We start from the raw sequence: 16,294 nt of genomic DNA, 5'->3' as shown, positions 1-16,294 counted from the left end.
GTTGATGATATTATTAGGTCATAGAGCAAACATTGCAAACATTTTACAGCGTATAATTTCTCTTCGGTGACCCACATAGATCCCTGCTGCATATCAGTTATCCACGGCCGCTATCTGCAGCTCTGTTGACTCTGTGGGCACCGTGACAGACTGTACATATGGAGGTAAATGGAAAACACCAACAGGTTATTGCTTTATAATTCCAGGAAGCAGAGGAATAGGGAGTTAGCCGCTCTCTGGAGGTATATGTGGAGGCCTTATGTACACACCAATAACATATACTGTGCACTGCTTTATTTGCCGGTGTTGCAGAGATCATACCACCACCACTGATACCTTCCGTCAATATTTTGCCAGGATTATACCGGGGATGGGGTGCAGCTAAAAACACAGCCGTCCCACCGGAGCGATGTTAACCTGGTCAAACAGAGTGTATCCTCCTCATTAATATTAAACTAAAAAAAGAAAATCTCCCAGACAGAGCATAATTTTTATTATGCAACACAAACTTTGTGTCTCCTAATTGCACTGAACCAGAAAAATCTCACCTTAACGGCTCAGCTCTAATGCGAGGAAAAACTTTGCAGCGTACATAAATGAAGGCAAATGACTGTGAAGGCGATGCACATGCTCCCAAGAGTTTTGGTTAACTCTGCTTCAAGAGTCCAATACATCTCTCTTTGAAGAAACCTTGCTGCGTTAGGCTTGATCACAGCCAATTTCACAAATCACACCGACTTTGTTTTTATTAAAACTCTCTGACTGAAATTGGCTGAGATTTGCTCTCAAATTATTCGGTAAAGAGAAGGCCTCCTTGTGCGAGGATGGCGAAGCTTGGCGCTGAAAACTGCACAAGCACCGGGACCTCTCGAGAAAACACACATTATTCAGATAAATTTTCATTCGGATCAACATCAGCTCCCGTTGAAGTGTTCACTCATCCTGCTCAGATGGAGGAGAGGAAGTGGTATTCGCCTGCATAAAAACTCCTAATTCACATACGTCCGCATTTCCGCACAAACACACACACTGCTCATTATTCTCAATGTGCCGTTTCACTGTTTAATTACAGAGAAATACATTGCCCTTTAATGTCTATTGCCCGCAGAGGTTTGCAGGAGCCTGCAGATTCGAGGGGAAAATACAACCTCTGTGTCTGGACCACTGAGTCTCTCCGCAGGGATGTAAATCACTGTTTAAGTCAGGATCATTTACACTAAACCACTCATCATCCACTTCTACTGAGGGTTGTGTTTAAAAGATAATGGCAAGAAAGAAACTATTTAGAAAATTGGAAAAGGAAAAAGGATGATTTTATGTTCTGGGAATGTTAGGTGCACTTATGTGTGGATGGGTTAACGGCGCGCACAGTTTTTGCACTGAAGGTTGTTTAGGCAGATGCTTTTAGATGTCGGCCTTGTTGTGTTGTCAGCCTCGAATAGTTCCTACTTGTTGCAGATGTTATACAAGATGGGTCAGGGTTGTCATTTTCTGCTAGTTTGTGGCGCATTCTCATATTTTATAAAGAGCCGTATTTCACGTTTTTGCTCCTTCCGCGCATCCTGCACCTTTTTCACGTTATGAACAGCAGCAGTTTCTCACCTGCATGTTCATTCATTTCCAAACAAAGACACAAAAAACACAGCCATTCACCTTTGGGAGGGTGGGGGAAGGAAATTCAAAGTCTCTGCATGAGCTTTCCTGAGAGATTTCCTACCGGCTGTGAAAGGGGGAATAAAGCTGGTGGAAAATGAGGGGTGCATGTGAAGAGAGACCACATCAGTGGTTTAGCACGTTCACGCTGGGCCCGAGAAAGAAAAATAAGACCAACGGAGAGAGATCACGTGGCTAATGAAACTTCTGCCCGGTGCTTCAGAAACAGTCGCTGAACCATCTGCTAATGATGCGGGCTTTCATCTGCAGAAGATCGGCCAATTCAGGGCTATTAACGCACGCAAGAGCACGCGAAGAAACACACACAGGGTCTTGTCTTCAGGTGTGGATAATGTCTGACACAAATTCACCAAAATCTCCCTCATTCACTCGACACACGCTTCCTGTGACACTGAATCGATACCATCTGCTAGAGTTTTTGAATCCACATTGCACATCCCATCCCACCAAGAAGAAGGAGAAGAAGATATCATCACGGTCACTATGGCAACATGTTCCCATGCACAGACACCAAAACAAAACACATCTATATTTGAGAGTTGCCAAGTTGTTGTTGTTGTTGCCGAATCCCACTCCTGTCCTTCCTGTCAGATAAGTGGAAATCAGCCCGAAAGGCTTTGTTTGTGTTGTGAGTGAGGAGCTGATCCTCCTTAAATCGACTCTAATCTGAGGAAATGACAGGTGTGTTCACTGGTTTCAGGAAAAACAAGAGAGATGCCTGGTGAGTTTTGTGCATATCAAGGATCAATGTCCTTGTATGTGTGTGTGGTGGATTTTTTTCCCCATTTTTTTTAAGAGTTCTTATAATCCTGTCTAATTTCCATAATGCAGAGATGGTGGGTGGAGCAGACATGATAATCCAGGACTGGACTCTATGGATTAGAGCCGGGATTGTCTGGGCAGCACAGTGGGAGCAGATTGAAGCTGTTTTCACACACACACACACACACGCAGTCTTGGAAAGAACCGAGGTCAATTATTGATCCGAGCAGCAATTGGTCAGTCGCGGGAAACTCCCCTTGGACTTTTGTTCAACGCTGCACAATGAGGGGCAATTATGGGTTAATGCCCTGTAGATGCCCCGCACTGGTGATTAAAAAAGAAAAAAAAACACCAGATACAAAACATCATGAGACATTCACACCTTGCTGGCGTCATGAATTTAAATCCGAATAATAAATAAATAAAAATGATTGGAAAAGAACCCAAGCGATGTCTCAGAAGTAGTGCCAACTGTTAATATATTCTGGTACAAATAACAGTTCTTACACAACCACCTAAATATAGAATAATCTCTCATAAACACAGTCACACAGATCTGATTCTGGCCTGATAAAACCTGGCTAATTCATCACAGTTACAGCGATTCATCCACATTTCATTTAAGCATCCTTCAACAAACGTCCCGGTGACTCTGAGAAATCCATATTGTGAGCAGTTTTCATTAGAGTTTACATCCAGTTTGGGGGGGGGGGGGGGGGTTTATACAATTTATTGTGAGTTTATCCGAGCTGAGAGACCTGCGGGGGCAACACGGTGCAGCAGCATCATCAGAAACAACAGCAGCGTGAGGAAGGGAAGCAGGACGGAGCAGCGGTGCTAACCCTGCAGCACACACAACCGTCCCTGCTGAGCACCCAGCGCTGCTATTTTCTTTAATGGCACTTTGCCAACACTTGTTGTGTCCCTCTTCAACAGCTGTGGTGACTTCACAGTCGAGGCCTGTCGGGGCCCGAGGCTGCAGTGGCCGTCATTTCAGAGCAAGACGGCTCGTCAAGATGGACGACGACTGCTGGAGTGCGACCGCAAACACTTCGCTGACCTGATGCGGCGACACCGTAGCGTTAATTAAAATAATTAAATGTAAATGTTTTATGTTCTGAGAATTAAAGTGTAAAGTGAGTGTCCCAGTGCTGCGAAACCAGAGGTAGTAACAGAAGTCTGCTTTAATTATTAGCAGCGAGAAAGGAAATGAGGGATTTTTCAGCTGCAGCCCCCGCAGGCCCCAGCCTTCATTAGTCTGCAGTCACACTGACATGTGGGGTAAATTTTTTGCTTTACTTCAACGTGAAAATTACCAGCCACAGGCAAACTGCCAACACCTGCCTTCATTTATGGATCTTTTTTTTTTTTTTTTTTTGCATGTCAGGGCATCACGCTATGGTACATAACATTTAGATGAAATGAAGACATCAGTGTAATCACAACACCACTATAGGATCACACTTTGCTTTGAAGGGATAGTTCAACATTTTGGCAAATTGCCCTAATCGCTATAATCATAGCAGTAGGTTTGTTACCTTTAATTGTCGGTGTAAGCTATTTTTAGAACGGCGGAGCAGAGCCGCGAGCTGCTCAGAGCTACGCTACAGAGGCTCATGGGATTTTCTTGGTTGTTTTAGAGGCAAATGCAGAGACTGTTTGCCGAAAAACTGCCCCTGACAGGAACGCGCATCAGCGGATTTGCATGAATTTACCTCGAAAATAACTCTTGTCTCGTAACGTTTCGTTATTATCTCATAGCGTGGTGAATGTGCAGGTCACAACTTGTCCACAAGAGCGTTTTGGAGTTGTTGGATTGTGTAGCTATTTGATGAGTTTGATGAGGGAAACCAAGAAATCCCATGAGCCTATGTAGCGTAGCTCTGAGCAGCTCACGGCTCTGCTCCGCCGTTCTAAAAATAGCTTGCACCGACAATTAAACGAAACAAACCTACTGCTATGACTATAGGGATTATGGCAATGGGCCAATTTGCCAAAATGTTGAACTATCCCTTTAACATGATAACATCAACGTCTACAGTAAAAACGTTTAAAGGTTTGTTTTTATCTCTGTGGATATAAAACCTCAGCATACCTCCCTTTAATCCCGTATGATTGTGGTTACATAACTTAACTTAACGTACGCTGTTGACTAATCAAAACGTTCTAAATTTAGATTAACATCGGTAAATCGCCATTATAAATGTTCTGCTGTTGGTTTGTGCAGCACATTAAGGTCACTTATAAAATCTCCATGACAGACGCCGGTTATGTAATGTGTGTGTGTGTACCATGAGCTGTGAGAACTGTGTCAGTTACGTCGCTGCTGCTGCTGCTGCTGGTTGTTGTTGTTATCATCTCATATCCACCGGCACAGAGTCGCCCACCTCTTGGCCAATGTCTGCATAGCATAGCGTACCATCTTTACACGGCGTGTGTGTGTGTACTCAAGACTGTGACAAATGTCGTAGGTGTCGACCCAGCAGGTGTTTATGTGTGGAACAGGTTTGATCTGTAATTAGAGGAGTGTTTGCACTTCTACAGCAGATCTGTACAGTTCAGAGGCTTCTTCGTCGTCTTCACCGCATCCCACAGACTTCGCTCTCGTCTCTTGTGTTATGTGCTGCGTTGTGTTGTGTGTTGTTTTCAGGAGAAGAAGCTGCAATTGTGATTTCGTAGGAAGTGTGACCTCCGGGGGAGAGGGGGGGGGGGGGGGGGGACTGAGAGCGTCGCTTCGAAAACGTTCTCAGAAAGATCTACCCACTGCTTTGATTGGTAATTACAGGATGCATCTGAGCCCGGCGCCCACCCACTTATCCTCAACACACACATACACACACACACACACTGTTCACCCACATAGCTGCGTAAAGGTCAGGTATTGAAAAGGAATCAGATTGAAAAAAAAAAAAAAGCTACATCTGCACATACATCTGTACCCAAACTTGTGTTTATCACCCACCACCAGCCCCACAAACCGTTTTCTTCTCGTCTTCCAGCCTCACGTCTAGCAACCGCATGCGTCACAGCTACTGTAAAACAAACATCTATTATCCCCAAGAGATGTGACTCAAATCCCCTTTGTAATCCCACTCAAAGCCCTGGAAACGCAGGTTTTTTGCGGTGGCATGTCTCAGCCTGCCAAACACAAAGCCGACAACATCAATAAGACAAGTCACCACTTTCTTGTTGTCCCTCAAACAAGAAAAAAACAGAAAAAGAAAAAGAAAACGGGGCCTCACATGGAGTCGCTGCAGCTCCAAGAACCTCAAGAAACTCAAAAGTGTTCATGTGTTGATTCACAAACCACATCCAAGAGTTATGCTTTTTGTCAAAACTTTTCATGTCTAGTTTCATCTGTGTTTATAAACCTCCATAAAAAGCTGTTACCAGGTCTAGATAAAAAAGATAAAGACAGACAAAGTTCAGAAAGTTGCACATTTCTCACCTATACATGAGGTTAAAGCGAATACGGCAGCTTGTTGGAGTTTATAGCAGACTGGATTTCTGAAACATTAAAAGCTTTCAATGCAAATCTGTCTGGAAAGAGATTAAAGCTTTTCAAAGTTTTCCTTTCTGAGTGCGATTAGTCTCTATACGCTCACATTCTGCTTTCTCAATCTTTTTTTTTTTTTTTTACTCCACGGCAAACTTTCTCACAATCTCCCTCTGTCTGTCTGCCTGCCTGCCTCTCTCTCTGTTGTGTTTTTCTCCCCCATTCACTTCCTCATCGCGTGGCCCGTCCGATTGGTCGGAGAAGGTGGAAAGTTGACCAATGGGAGGGCAGTTGCCAGGCAGCCTGTGCCTTGTTTGGAGACGACTGGAGACTCGCACAGCTGTTCTATTGAAAAGCAGCAGGACATAATAACAGGGGCCCCTCGCCATGACTGTGCACGCGCGCGCACACACACACACACACTCACACTCACACATACACAAAGAAGGCCGACTTGGACTTTGGATTGAAAAAAAGAAAAGTTTTGTTTCATTAATTTCATGGTGGAGCTTTAGGTGAGAGGACAGAGATTTCTTTTTTCTTGACTTTTTTTTCTGCTGTTTTCACTTCTCGTGTTTTCAATGTGATGAAAGGAAAAAGCCAACAGGGCCGAGTTCACAAGCAGGGTGAAGTTTTTCTTTCAAATCCTGACTTGAATTCAGAGTAAAGAGCTCCGAACTAAATGAAAAAAGGGTTTACAAATACAACCCGAGGTGTTTTAAAAAGGAAAAGTTTGATCATCTTTATCCAGGCAGGTAGGTATTGGAGCTTTAAACATGCGTGGACAGGTTTGTCTGTTTGTTTTTTTTGGCCTCTTGCTTAGATGCAGTCATGCTGTAAACAAACAGCACAGACCACTTATTGCATTTCAAAGCAGATACGGTGAACTGGTTAGCAAACAATTCCTCATTACAGAGCAACTTGAGAATGTGCAGTTGTTGTTGTTCCCGGAAAAAACCTGGAGAATGATAAAATCCACTATTCGCTGCTCTTTTGGTGTCTGTGCCAACGACTGCTGCTGGCTGCTGGGGAGGGTTATGGGCTGTCGGCTCCTCGGCAGCTTCACGCTCACTAACTTTATCTGCCTGCCATTTGTTGCCGGGCAGGTTGCAGAAAGTGACACTAATGAAAGCACTGAGAGTGAACCACAACAACCAAAAACAATGTCTTAAAAAGCTGTAATACAAATAAAAATACAAACTTTAAGCAGCGTTAAGCTCTGTAATGACTGTACACTGCAAAACCCCCAGATCTTTCCAAGAATATTTGTCTTATTTCTTGTCAAAATGTCTAATTTCTACTCAATACTAACCTCTTTCCACTTAAAACAAGACTCATCACCTAAAAATCACTTGTTTTTAGATAATTTTCACTTGTTTCAAACTAATTTTCACTTAAAATAAGTAGACAAATCTGCCAGTGAAAGCAAGTTTTTTTGTGCTTGTAATAAGAAAGAAAAACTTGCTCCACTATCAGATTTTTCTACTTATTTCAAGTGAAAATATGCTTGAAAGAAGTTAAAAAGTATCTAAAAATAAGCTACTTTTAATGTGATGAGTCTTATTTTAAGTATAATGAGTTTGTTTCGACTAGAAATAAGACACGTTTTTTTGCAGTGTATGTTTTTTTGCTGCCTCTTGCTTTAAATCTGAAAGAGGAAATCAGGAGCTGGAATATGACAAAACACATCACACTCTGACCTCGTCCGTCCGTCACTCCCTGGGCTTGTTTTGCACTGTGACAGATTGCTTAATAGCGCTGGAGAATTGTTAACCAGGCCCAATGACCCACATCACCCAGCAAAAAAAAACACATTGTTGGTCCATCTGTCCCCGTGTCCTGCTGAAACAATAACACCTCTATATATACACATCCTGTACATTTTTCCAAACCATGCAGGCCTTTAGGACACTTGTTGCTTCTGCATTATAGCGACAACAAACAAGAAATCTTATTTAATGCATGATGATGCACAGGGTGGCAAGAAAGAGACAAAACAAAAACAGAGGCGAGAAGATGGAGGAGTTCGACAGTGCAGACCGGTTGATCGACTGGAATATGTCGCGCTGACACATGCATCACGTAGCATATGGTGGATGAGCTTTTCTTGGCTGATAGCATCAATAATCAGTTAAGCACACACACACACACACACCCATGTACACACACACACACACTGAGCTGTATCATCATTATGCTCTAAATGGAGATTTCAACATATGAGTCACTCTGAGGGAACAATGGAGTAATTTACAGGACAATAGGAGCCGCTCTGCTACAGCTCTTCTTGTATTCCTGCTTCGACTCAATATGCGGCGGCTAAATGTCAGAGCCGCCTCAAAATTGTTGCTTCTCTTTCTTTTACAGTGGGAGGAAAGAAAGACTAAATGCATCGTTTGTCTTCACCACCGAAAACATCAGTTTTTAGTGTGTGTGTGTGTACATCTGTGATTGTGAGGTTAAGTGTGTTCTCCAGAGAGAGAAAGAGAGGATCCATCTACGTGGACAAACAGGAAGATAAAAACAATCAGTGGAACTGCGTTTTCTAATGAAATAAATCTTTATTTTGATAACATTTTACTTTCTCAGCCTCCCCTATCTGTCCGGCCTCTCCTGACCCGACCTCGTTTTGATCAGTCTGTCCTGACCATGGTTGTGATGCTGGAGGAGCTGAGCGACCCGCGGGTTAGATAAGCTTCATTAACTCATTGGCTGCCAGCCATTTTCAGATCAGAGAGCCCCATACTGCCAGCCATTTTAGAGCATTTTGAACGATCTTATAAGACCCACAGAATATTGTGTTCTATGACTATATAAACACCGAAACTACCAAGAGAAAAGTAGACTCTCTTTGTTCAATAGGAAAAAAAAAGTTTGTTTCTACCTTTTTCCGTTCTTTTGTAAACAGCAGTAGAACGTAGGCTGGTTTCGCCAAAAACAGCAGTTTTTGACCAAAACACTGAGAAAACGAGCTTTTTGTGGAAAGAAACATGTCAAGCAGAACAGTGACTTTGACGTTGATATTTTTTGCTTTAGTGACACCTCACACATCTGAACAGTGTTCTCCTTCTATAAAACAACAAAAACAACACTGAGAAAGGACTTTTGATGGCAAAATAATAATTTATTTACAAATATCAGTAAAAATGCATTAACTTTTTTGTACGTTTGTAGCTGTCACATGACCTCTGCCCCATGGTCGACCACTGCTCGATCCACCACCTGTAAATTATAGAAATATATAGAATTACCATAAAAATACATCTCTTAGATGTAGTCAAGTGTGATGTGGAGTTTTTTTTTTTTTTTAACCTTTCCGATCAAAGCGATCCGCCCTTCTCTAAGCAGTAAAAGTTAGCTCGCTAGCAAGTTAGTTTATTTTATTATTTTTACCATTGATGTATTATATTATTACCTTCATGTCTTTCTGGAGCGTGGGGACGAGTCTCTGCTGCTCCTGGTTGATCCGGATGGAATCGCTCGGGTCACGTCCACCGAGCCGTCAGTTGAGCTGGGCTCTGGTCTGTGGTGACGCACCGTCAGCTGCTGATTCTCACCGGCCGCTCGGCCCGGCTTGATCGCCGGTGTCCAGCGTCGGTGTCGGTCGTCGGTGTCTTTTTCAATGATCTCCGTCATTTTCTCACGATCGCGACCCTCTTCCTCTCCGAACTACCGCGACACACACGGTAGGCTACATAATGTGCCGGCGTGCGGAACACATACGCTCCGTGCATAAGTTTCTTTAGCATATCTCTTGTCATCTCGCTTCTTCTTCTCATACCGTAATACATGCTGATCTCTCATCCAAAGAGGGCACTGCTGCCCCCTACAGGCCGCTACACATCTTTACACTAGTTTACAAGCCTGATATTGATGGACAAGCTCCGCCAGACCTTCCTCCAGCCCTTCCCGTTGAAAAACGCAATTGACGTCTATCGACGTCAATGGCAGTGAACGGTTGTAATTAGATTGACGTCTATAGACGTCAATGGCAGCCAATGAGTTAACACCACAGCAGCAACTCCTAGTCCAGTTTGTGTCTTTGATTCAAACAGACTTCAAAGCTGAGAGAAAAAAAATGAAATAAAAAAAAGACCTTGAACCTGCTTGAAGTCCATTTATCTTCGCTCTTCTCCCACTCCTCCGTTCTCCATCCCTCTTTTTTTTTCCTATTAAGCCTCTTGCCATGTTGAACTGACTGAAACAAGAACTTCATTTTGAAAACAAAAACACAAGTTTAATTTGCCGGAGCTATTCTGGGCAGGGTTAAGACAACAGGCGGCTCCACAACCGTAGCATGAAGAAATAAAAATAAAGCAGAAAAAATATTTGGATGTTCCTAGGAAGAAACATACACTAAAGAAAGAACAACACATGGCAGCCTGGTATTTTCTAACAGCATTTTGGATGTTCATTAAAAAATATCAACTAATACCAGGTCTCTATTCTGCTGCCAGATGCCCTTTGAACTAGAATTTTTCATTGTTTGTTAATGATTAATTTATCCTCACGCGTTTGAAACCAGAATTAATTATATATCATTTGAGGACTATGAACTAAATTGAAGCTACAGAACAAAAAGTGAGGATTGCACAGTGTTTTAATAGAAACAAAGCAACACAAACAGATATTGTATTTTGCACCTCAGCCTTGATAAAACTTGATTAGGCAGACATTAATGGCTAAATGATGCCTGAAAATGAGGTTTTATTCTTAGTTTGACCCAGTTTTTCAATCATGCCACTGGTTTTGTTCACAGTTTAAACACTGCACACGTACAGTAAGCTACAGTATTTCAGGTTTGACCAATGCAACAAGGTCAGACACTGAAACACACGTGTGATTGAGGAATATTTGTTTGTTGGAGGAAGAAATCCGCACAAATGTGTGTCTGATGCTCTCAGCCAACAAATTGATCAGTCTGTGACCTCTGGCCTTTGCCCCTGTTAACCCAACAACGCCATCACCGCCGCCGCCACCGCTACAGGCAGCAGACAGGCTCCCAGCAGAAAGGCAGATGGGATAATATGGGGGAGGGTCCTTTTTTTTTTTTTTTTTTTTTTGACACAGCCGTGTTGTCAGTCAAGCTTCTGTGCCGTCTGTATTTCCAAATATTTCATTTCACTCCATCTCCTGTCACCCTCCATCATGTATTTATGCCCTCTAGTAACATAATATTGATGTTTGGTCTGGTTTCTGTAAATTAGATTGTTGTGTTCTTCTAAAAAAGAAAAAAGAAAAAACCCTGAGGTAAATGGTGTTAATGTTATCATCAATTACCTGTCCAATTACCATAACCTACATCAATACACACCAGACGCCCCTGCATTTAGACAAACACATACATATCCATTCAGACCCCTCAAAACCCCATAGAAATACCACACCAGTCTGTGAGGCCGCTCAGCTGCCCTGACCTCAGATTTTCAGTGACAAACACATGACACATGACTGTTTCGAGGTCGCCTCTTCACCACTGAGGTTGTTATTTGTCCTGTGAGATCAGGGGACGTCTACGGATTCATTTTTTAAAACACAAAAATGATCATAATCTTGTGGCTTTTTGCTACGTCTGTAAATGCCTGAGAAACAGTGGCATCAAAATAAGAAGATTCCCATCTGTGACCTTTTATTTGTGGTAAATAGGCCTATATACAGTATGTTCACTTTAAATCCCTCAAAATGACTGAAAGACACAGTTTTTTTTTACTCTAATGACAAACCACCCCCTCCTCTCTGCCTCCTCCATTATTGCTGCCTTTCACACCTCCTCTCCTGTACATTACGTCACCTTCCACAGGAAATGAGATGCTACAGCTCAAGTTGTTAAGAGCGACTCCTCCACTTCTCCTTGTGGGATTTTTTTTTATTTTCAATCAGTCTTCCCTTTTTCCCTGTCATTCATTCGGTATTCATGTGGAATCGCTCCAAAGCTTGTCATGGTCCAGAAAAACAGAAATCGATTTGGGCACAGACACAGACGAGACATTTAAAAACCCATCTGCTCTGTTTTCCCATGCAATGTTATGCAATACAAAGCTCTGACAGGGGCAACTCATGCAGTCGTGTGTGGGGATGTGCCGCCTCTATGTGGTGTATAAAGGGTACTACAGCTCTGTTTCACAGCCTCTGTGCACCAGATATTAGCATTTATGGGATGTGTGTTTTGGTTTTTAAAGTTATCCAGATACAAAACCAGTCACTGCTTCTTAATTTAAAGTCAAATACTTGTGTTGAGCGAATAAACAGCTTAAGATAAACCTCATCTTATACATTTCCTCATCTGTTACACACTCTGGACTGAAGCTGTAATACATAAATGTTGTCATGCAGTGTAAATGTGTTTTGGTTTAGTGCGTGCAGGTTCTGATAGACATCTACAGTATGTATATGTGAAAATATGTATGCATATGACAGAATCAGACCTTGGGGAAATCTGAAGGAAAGGTTTTACAGGACGTGAGCCGACATGACGCACAATGTAGCCAAACCATGAAGGATCACAGATGGGAACTTGATATCCTGAGAGTCAGTGGGTTGTAAAACAAAACACAATCTGATACCTGATTATGGGAACTAGAAAACTACCTTTTCTTCCCAGAAGAAATACATAAGGGTGAAGCTGAGAAGGAAAAAGAAATCATCTGTCTGCTGGTTCTTGTAAATGTGTTTTAGAAACAGTGGACTAACGGATTGTATACCGAAATATGTCACAACACAACACAAATGGTCTGATTAATCAAAAAATAGTCATTATAGCCCTAATCAGACCCGATATGAACTGAGGCCTGTGGGACAGGTGATGAATGGGTTGATATCTTCTTGCCAAGAGGCAAAAAGTCTGGAGTTACAGTTAATTTCTCATGGGGAAAAAAACATCAATTTTATGTAAAAATGATTGAAGACCTGAAACAAATCCAGTGACTATCAGTTCTCGGTTGTGAATTTTCTACATTTGACAGACTAGCAGGGACAATAGATTTAAAAAATGACTGAGATGAAGCCAATTCAAGTATCCATGTTTAAGCCTTTCACTACATGAAACTGCCCTCTATTAAGTTACACATTAGCATTATGAGCCCTGAGACTTCCTGAGGTACAGCAGTGTATTAGCATAGAGGTCAAAGGCCAAGCAGTCCCCCCCCTCTGTATAACCACTGGGATGCTAATGCCTCCCTTGAGTGGGGCAAACAGTAACCACTGTAAAAAACCAACCGTCACCTCTGACCCCTCTTCCTAAAGTTGCCCTTCTTTCCCGCTATTGATCCTTCAGATTCCTCTGACATTGAGGGTAAGTGTGAGAATCCTCTTCCAGGTAGAGGCATGTGAGGAGTCATTAACTATGGCTCGTCCTGAGTGTGTGTGTGAAAACACACCATACAGGGAGGGTGAGGGGGTGAAGGGGTGGGTGGGGGCATCATTAAAAGACATCTATTACTGCTGCTGCTGGCGGTTGGTGTACTGTACTGTGTGCGGTTCAAAGGTTGCCCTCGTTTCTTCTGGGCTCTCTCAGTCCACACACAGAGGCAGGTGTAGGGTCAAGCGGATAACACTGACAAATGCAAGAAGTCAGATTTGACGCACGAGGAGGCAGGTAAGCAGCGCTCATAAATCAACCTAATTAAGGCTTCAGTGCAACATCTGCGAAACGTATGTCTTTCAGGCTGTGTATATAATGTCTAAAACCTTACGTATTGTTTTATTGTATTGATGCACACCTGTTTTCCTTCAAATTTGTTTTGTCATTTTATTTTATTTTACAAAAAACACCTTGTCTATCAGACAGAGTCATTTTAGAAGATAAACTGTGAATAAAATCTCCAGCAACAGAAGCCAGAACAAATTTGTTTTGTTTTTTATGAGTAGAGCTGCACAGGACTCACTAGAATATATGAATAAAAGGACATATTATATTAGCAGGTTTAACTGGCAGCTTCTGAGATGCCAACAAAATAGTGTAATTATTAACTTCCTAAACATGTGATCGGTCTTTTGTTTGATTTTTCTAATCTAATTTCTAATTTGAAATAGCCAGTAGCAGAGTTTCGAGGTGATACAACAATGTCAGGCCCATGCTGGGTCTGAGGATGCTGGTGTGATCATCAAAAGATAGCAGAGAATTGTTTTAATTATAGTTTTTTCTTTTTTCTTTTTTTTTTTAAAGGAGGAGTTCAGGAAAATGTTTTTCATCATGTGCTGATTGTTTTTCGCATGTCCTTCAACAGATACAATGAAAGTGCTCATACTCTTGCTCATGTTCTTCACACTTCCTGGGTGTTCACACGTATTGCAGCCAAGTAAGTATCACATTAGATCGACAAAACATTTCAAGCTTGTAGTGAAATCTACCATAGTGAGAATCTTGACTTCACTCATCCTGATATAATGACGTTAATGATGATCCTGCAATCAACAGGTCATAAACACGTCCATGCTAATTATATCACAGGCCTTTTCAAAAGGGGAAATGATAAGTGTCGCTACTGTATCTGACTAATGTAGCTTCTAATTGAGGTCTTTGTTGATCTGTGTTGTTCTACAGAGTTGAGTGTCGTGGCGGTAGCTGTGGTGGACAGAGACCACCAGTCTGTGTTGGGAGGTGTTTTATCAGCAGAGGAGAGAGAAGACGGGGAAAACAAATCAGCCAAATCCACTGAGAGGAGGGAGGAGAAGCAGAGGAGTGAAGGAATGAGTCCAGAGACAAATCCTGCGAGGAAGCCTGTCAAGAAGGAGGAGACTGAGGAGGAAAGAGGGAACGATGGGATCAAAGGTGAAGAAATCTTTACAGGAAATGAAGAAAGGACTGTTGGGACATTTTCTAAAAGTTTTATTTTAGGGGAAGAAATGAAAAAAGGGGCTGAGAAAGTGGAGGATATAGATAGAGAGGAGAAATCAGAGGAAGGACTAAATTTGGTTCCAAATTCAAAGAGAGATCAGGATGAGAACGGAAAGGTGAAAATAAAAAACTGGAAAATAACTAGAACTGTCAAAAGTCATAGTCCAGGGTCACAAAAGGATGCAAAGTTTGATGAGACTGAGGTGACATTTACGAAAAGCTATCACATGGAAAAGCGGAGACGAGAAATGGCAGAAGAGGAGAGAGAGAGCAGGCTGGTCGCTGGGATTCATCTTGACGAGGAGACGAGAGGAGACGCTCACGAGGATGAAAAGATATCAAGTGTAAAACAGGAAGTAGCAGAGAAAGGAGAGGAGGAAAATTCTCGGCAAATTCTCACTCACTCTCAAAATCCTCCTCCTCCTCCTCCTCCTCCTCGTCATCATCATAATGTCCCTCCACCATTTCCTGCGTCACCCTCCACATTCCCTTCCACTGTTTACGCCAAAGTTACTCCTCAATTCTTTCCTCCCGCTGTCACTGCTCCCACATCCTCAGTCTCAACAGCGGTTCCTGGCGAGGTGAGGTCCGTCTCGTTCCTTGAGGATGTCCTCATCGAGGTGTTGCAGACTCCCGGACATCACGGCGAGCCGAATCAACTGGTAGTGAAAGCTAGCCCAGATGTAGAGGATGCACTGGGCAAAACAACATGGTTGAAACCTGCACAGAAAGAGCTGCAAACCACACACGAAGCCCAGGGGATAAACCGAGCAGAGAGTGAATCGAATACATCAACACCAAACCCCAAAGATTTAAACATCACACAACCAAATCCTACACCACAATCTAGTGAAAATATACCCACGGCTAAACTAGTCAAGCTTACACATAAGCCAAACGTGGCACGGCCCACAGTCAAACCCAAAATGTTTAAATCTACAGTGAAACAAAGTGAAGCATCTCTTCCCAAACCACAACTGACCAAACCTTCGGCCAAACCGCGGCCGGCGACTGCCAAGACACCTTCGACAGCGCCAACGAAAATCAACAGAGGTCGTAAAAATAAGACAATTAGAAAGTCCAAGGAAAAGAAGAGAAAAAAGGACAATAAAACCCAAAGGCCAAGAGAGAAGAAGAAGGAGGAGGAGGTCGCCACACCAACGTACTTTCCATACTTCAAGGATAACTACTGCCCACCTGAGTGCGCCTGCTACGGAAGGTAAGATGATAAAGAGTAAGATTACTAAACCACATTCAGATTTCCCATCAAGATTATCTCCCAGTTTTTCCCCTTGTTTCACATACTTTGAATATTTTGGGGTTTAGGACAAGATAAAAACTAACAATTTTGAAATGTGGCCTTAAGTGTTTTGGGAACACTTCAGGGTGTTTTTGCCATTTTAACAGCAAGACAATTCACATTTTTTCGAATATGAATCATCAAGTGGGAGTTTGAGATTTTGGGAAATTTGCTTCTTTTTTTTTTTTTAACCAAGTATCAGATGAGTCAGCAGGTGAGTCAGGAG

At 42.5% G+C, this 16,294-nt stretch overlaps 1 protein-coding gene across 1 annotated transcript in view; it reads left to right on the top strand.

The window, feature by feature from the left end:
- Positions 1 to 16,294, top strand: part of LOC311006542 (podocan) — a gene marked incomplete at both ends in the record, with an annotated part of 52,734 nt that overhangs the window by 35,162 nt on the left and 1,278 nt on the right. Inside the window, 2 exons of the mRNA XM_083999388.1 lie at positions 14,475 to 14,702; positions 15,327 to 15,987. Coding sequence (XP_083855514.1) covers positions 14,475 to 14,702; positions 15,327 to 15,987 — 889 coding nt within the window. The remainder of the gene's footprint in view (positions 1 to 14,474; positions 14,703 to 15,326; positions 15,988 to 16,294) is intronic.

The sequence above is a fragment of the Trachurus trachurus genome (assembly GCF_905171665.1).
Source record: "Trachurus trachurus genome assembly, chromosome: 23".
In the NCBI taxonomy this organism is placed as follows: Eukaryota; Metazoa; Chordata; class Actinopteri; order Carangiformes; family Carangidae; genus Trachurus; species Trachurus trachurus.
The sequence above is the reverse complement of the archived record's forward strand: the minus strand, read 5'-3'. Positions and strand labels throughout refer to the sequence as shown.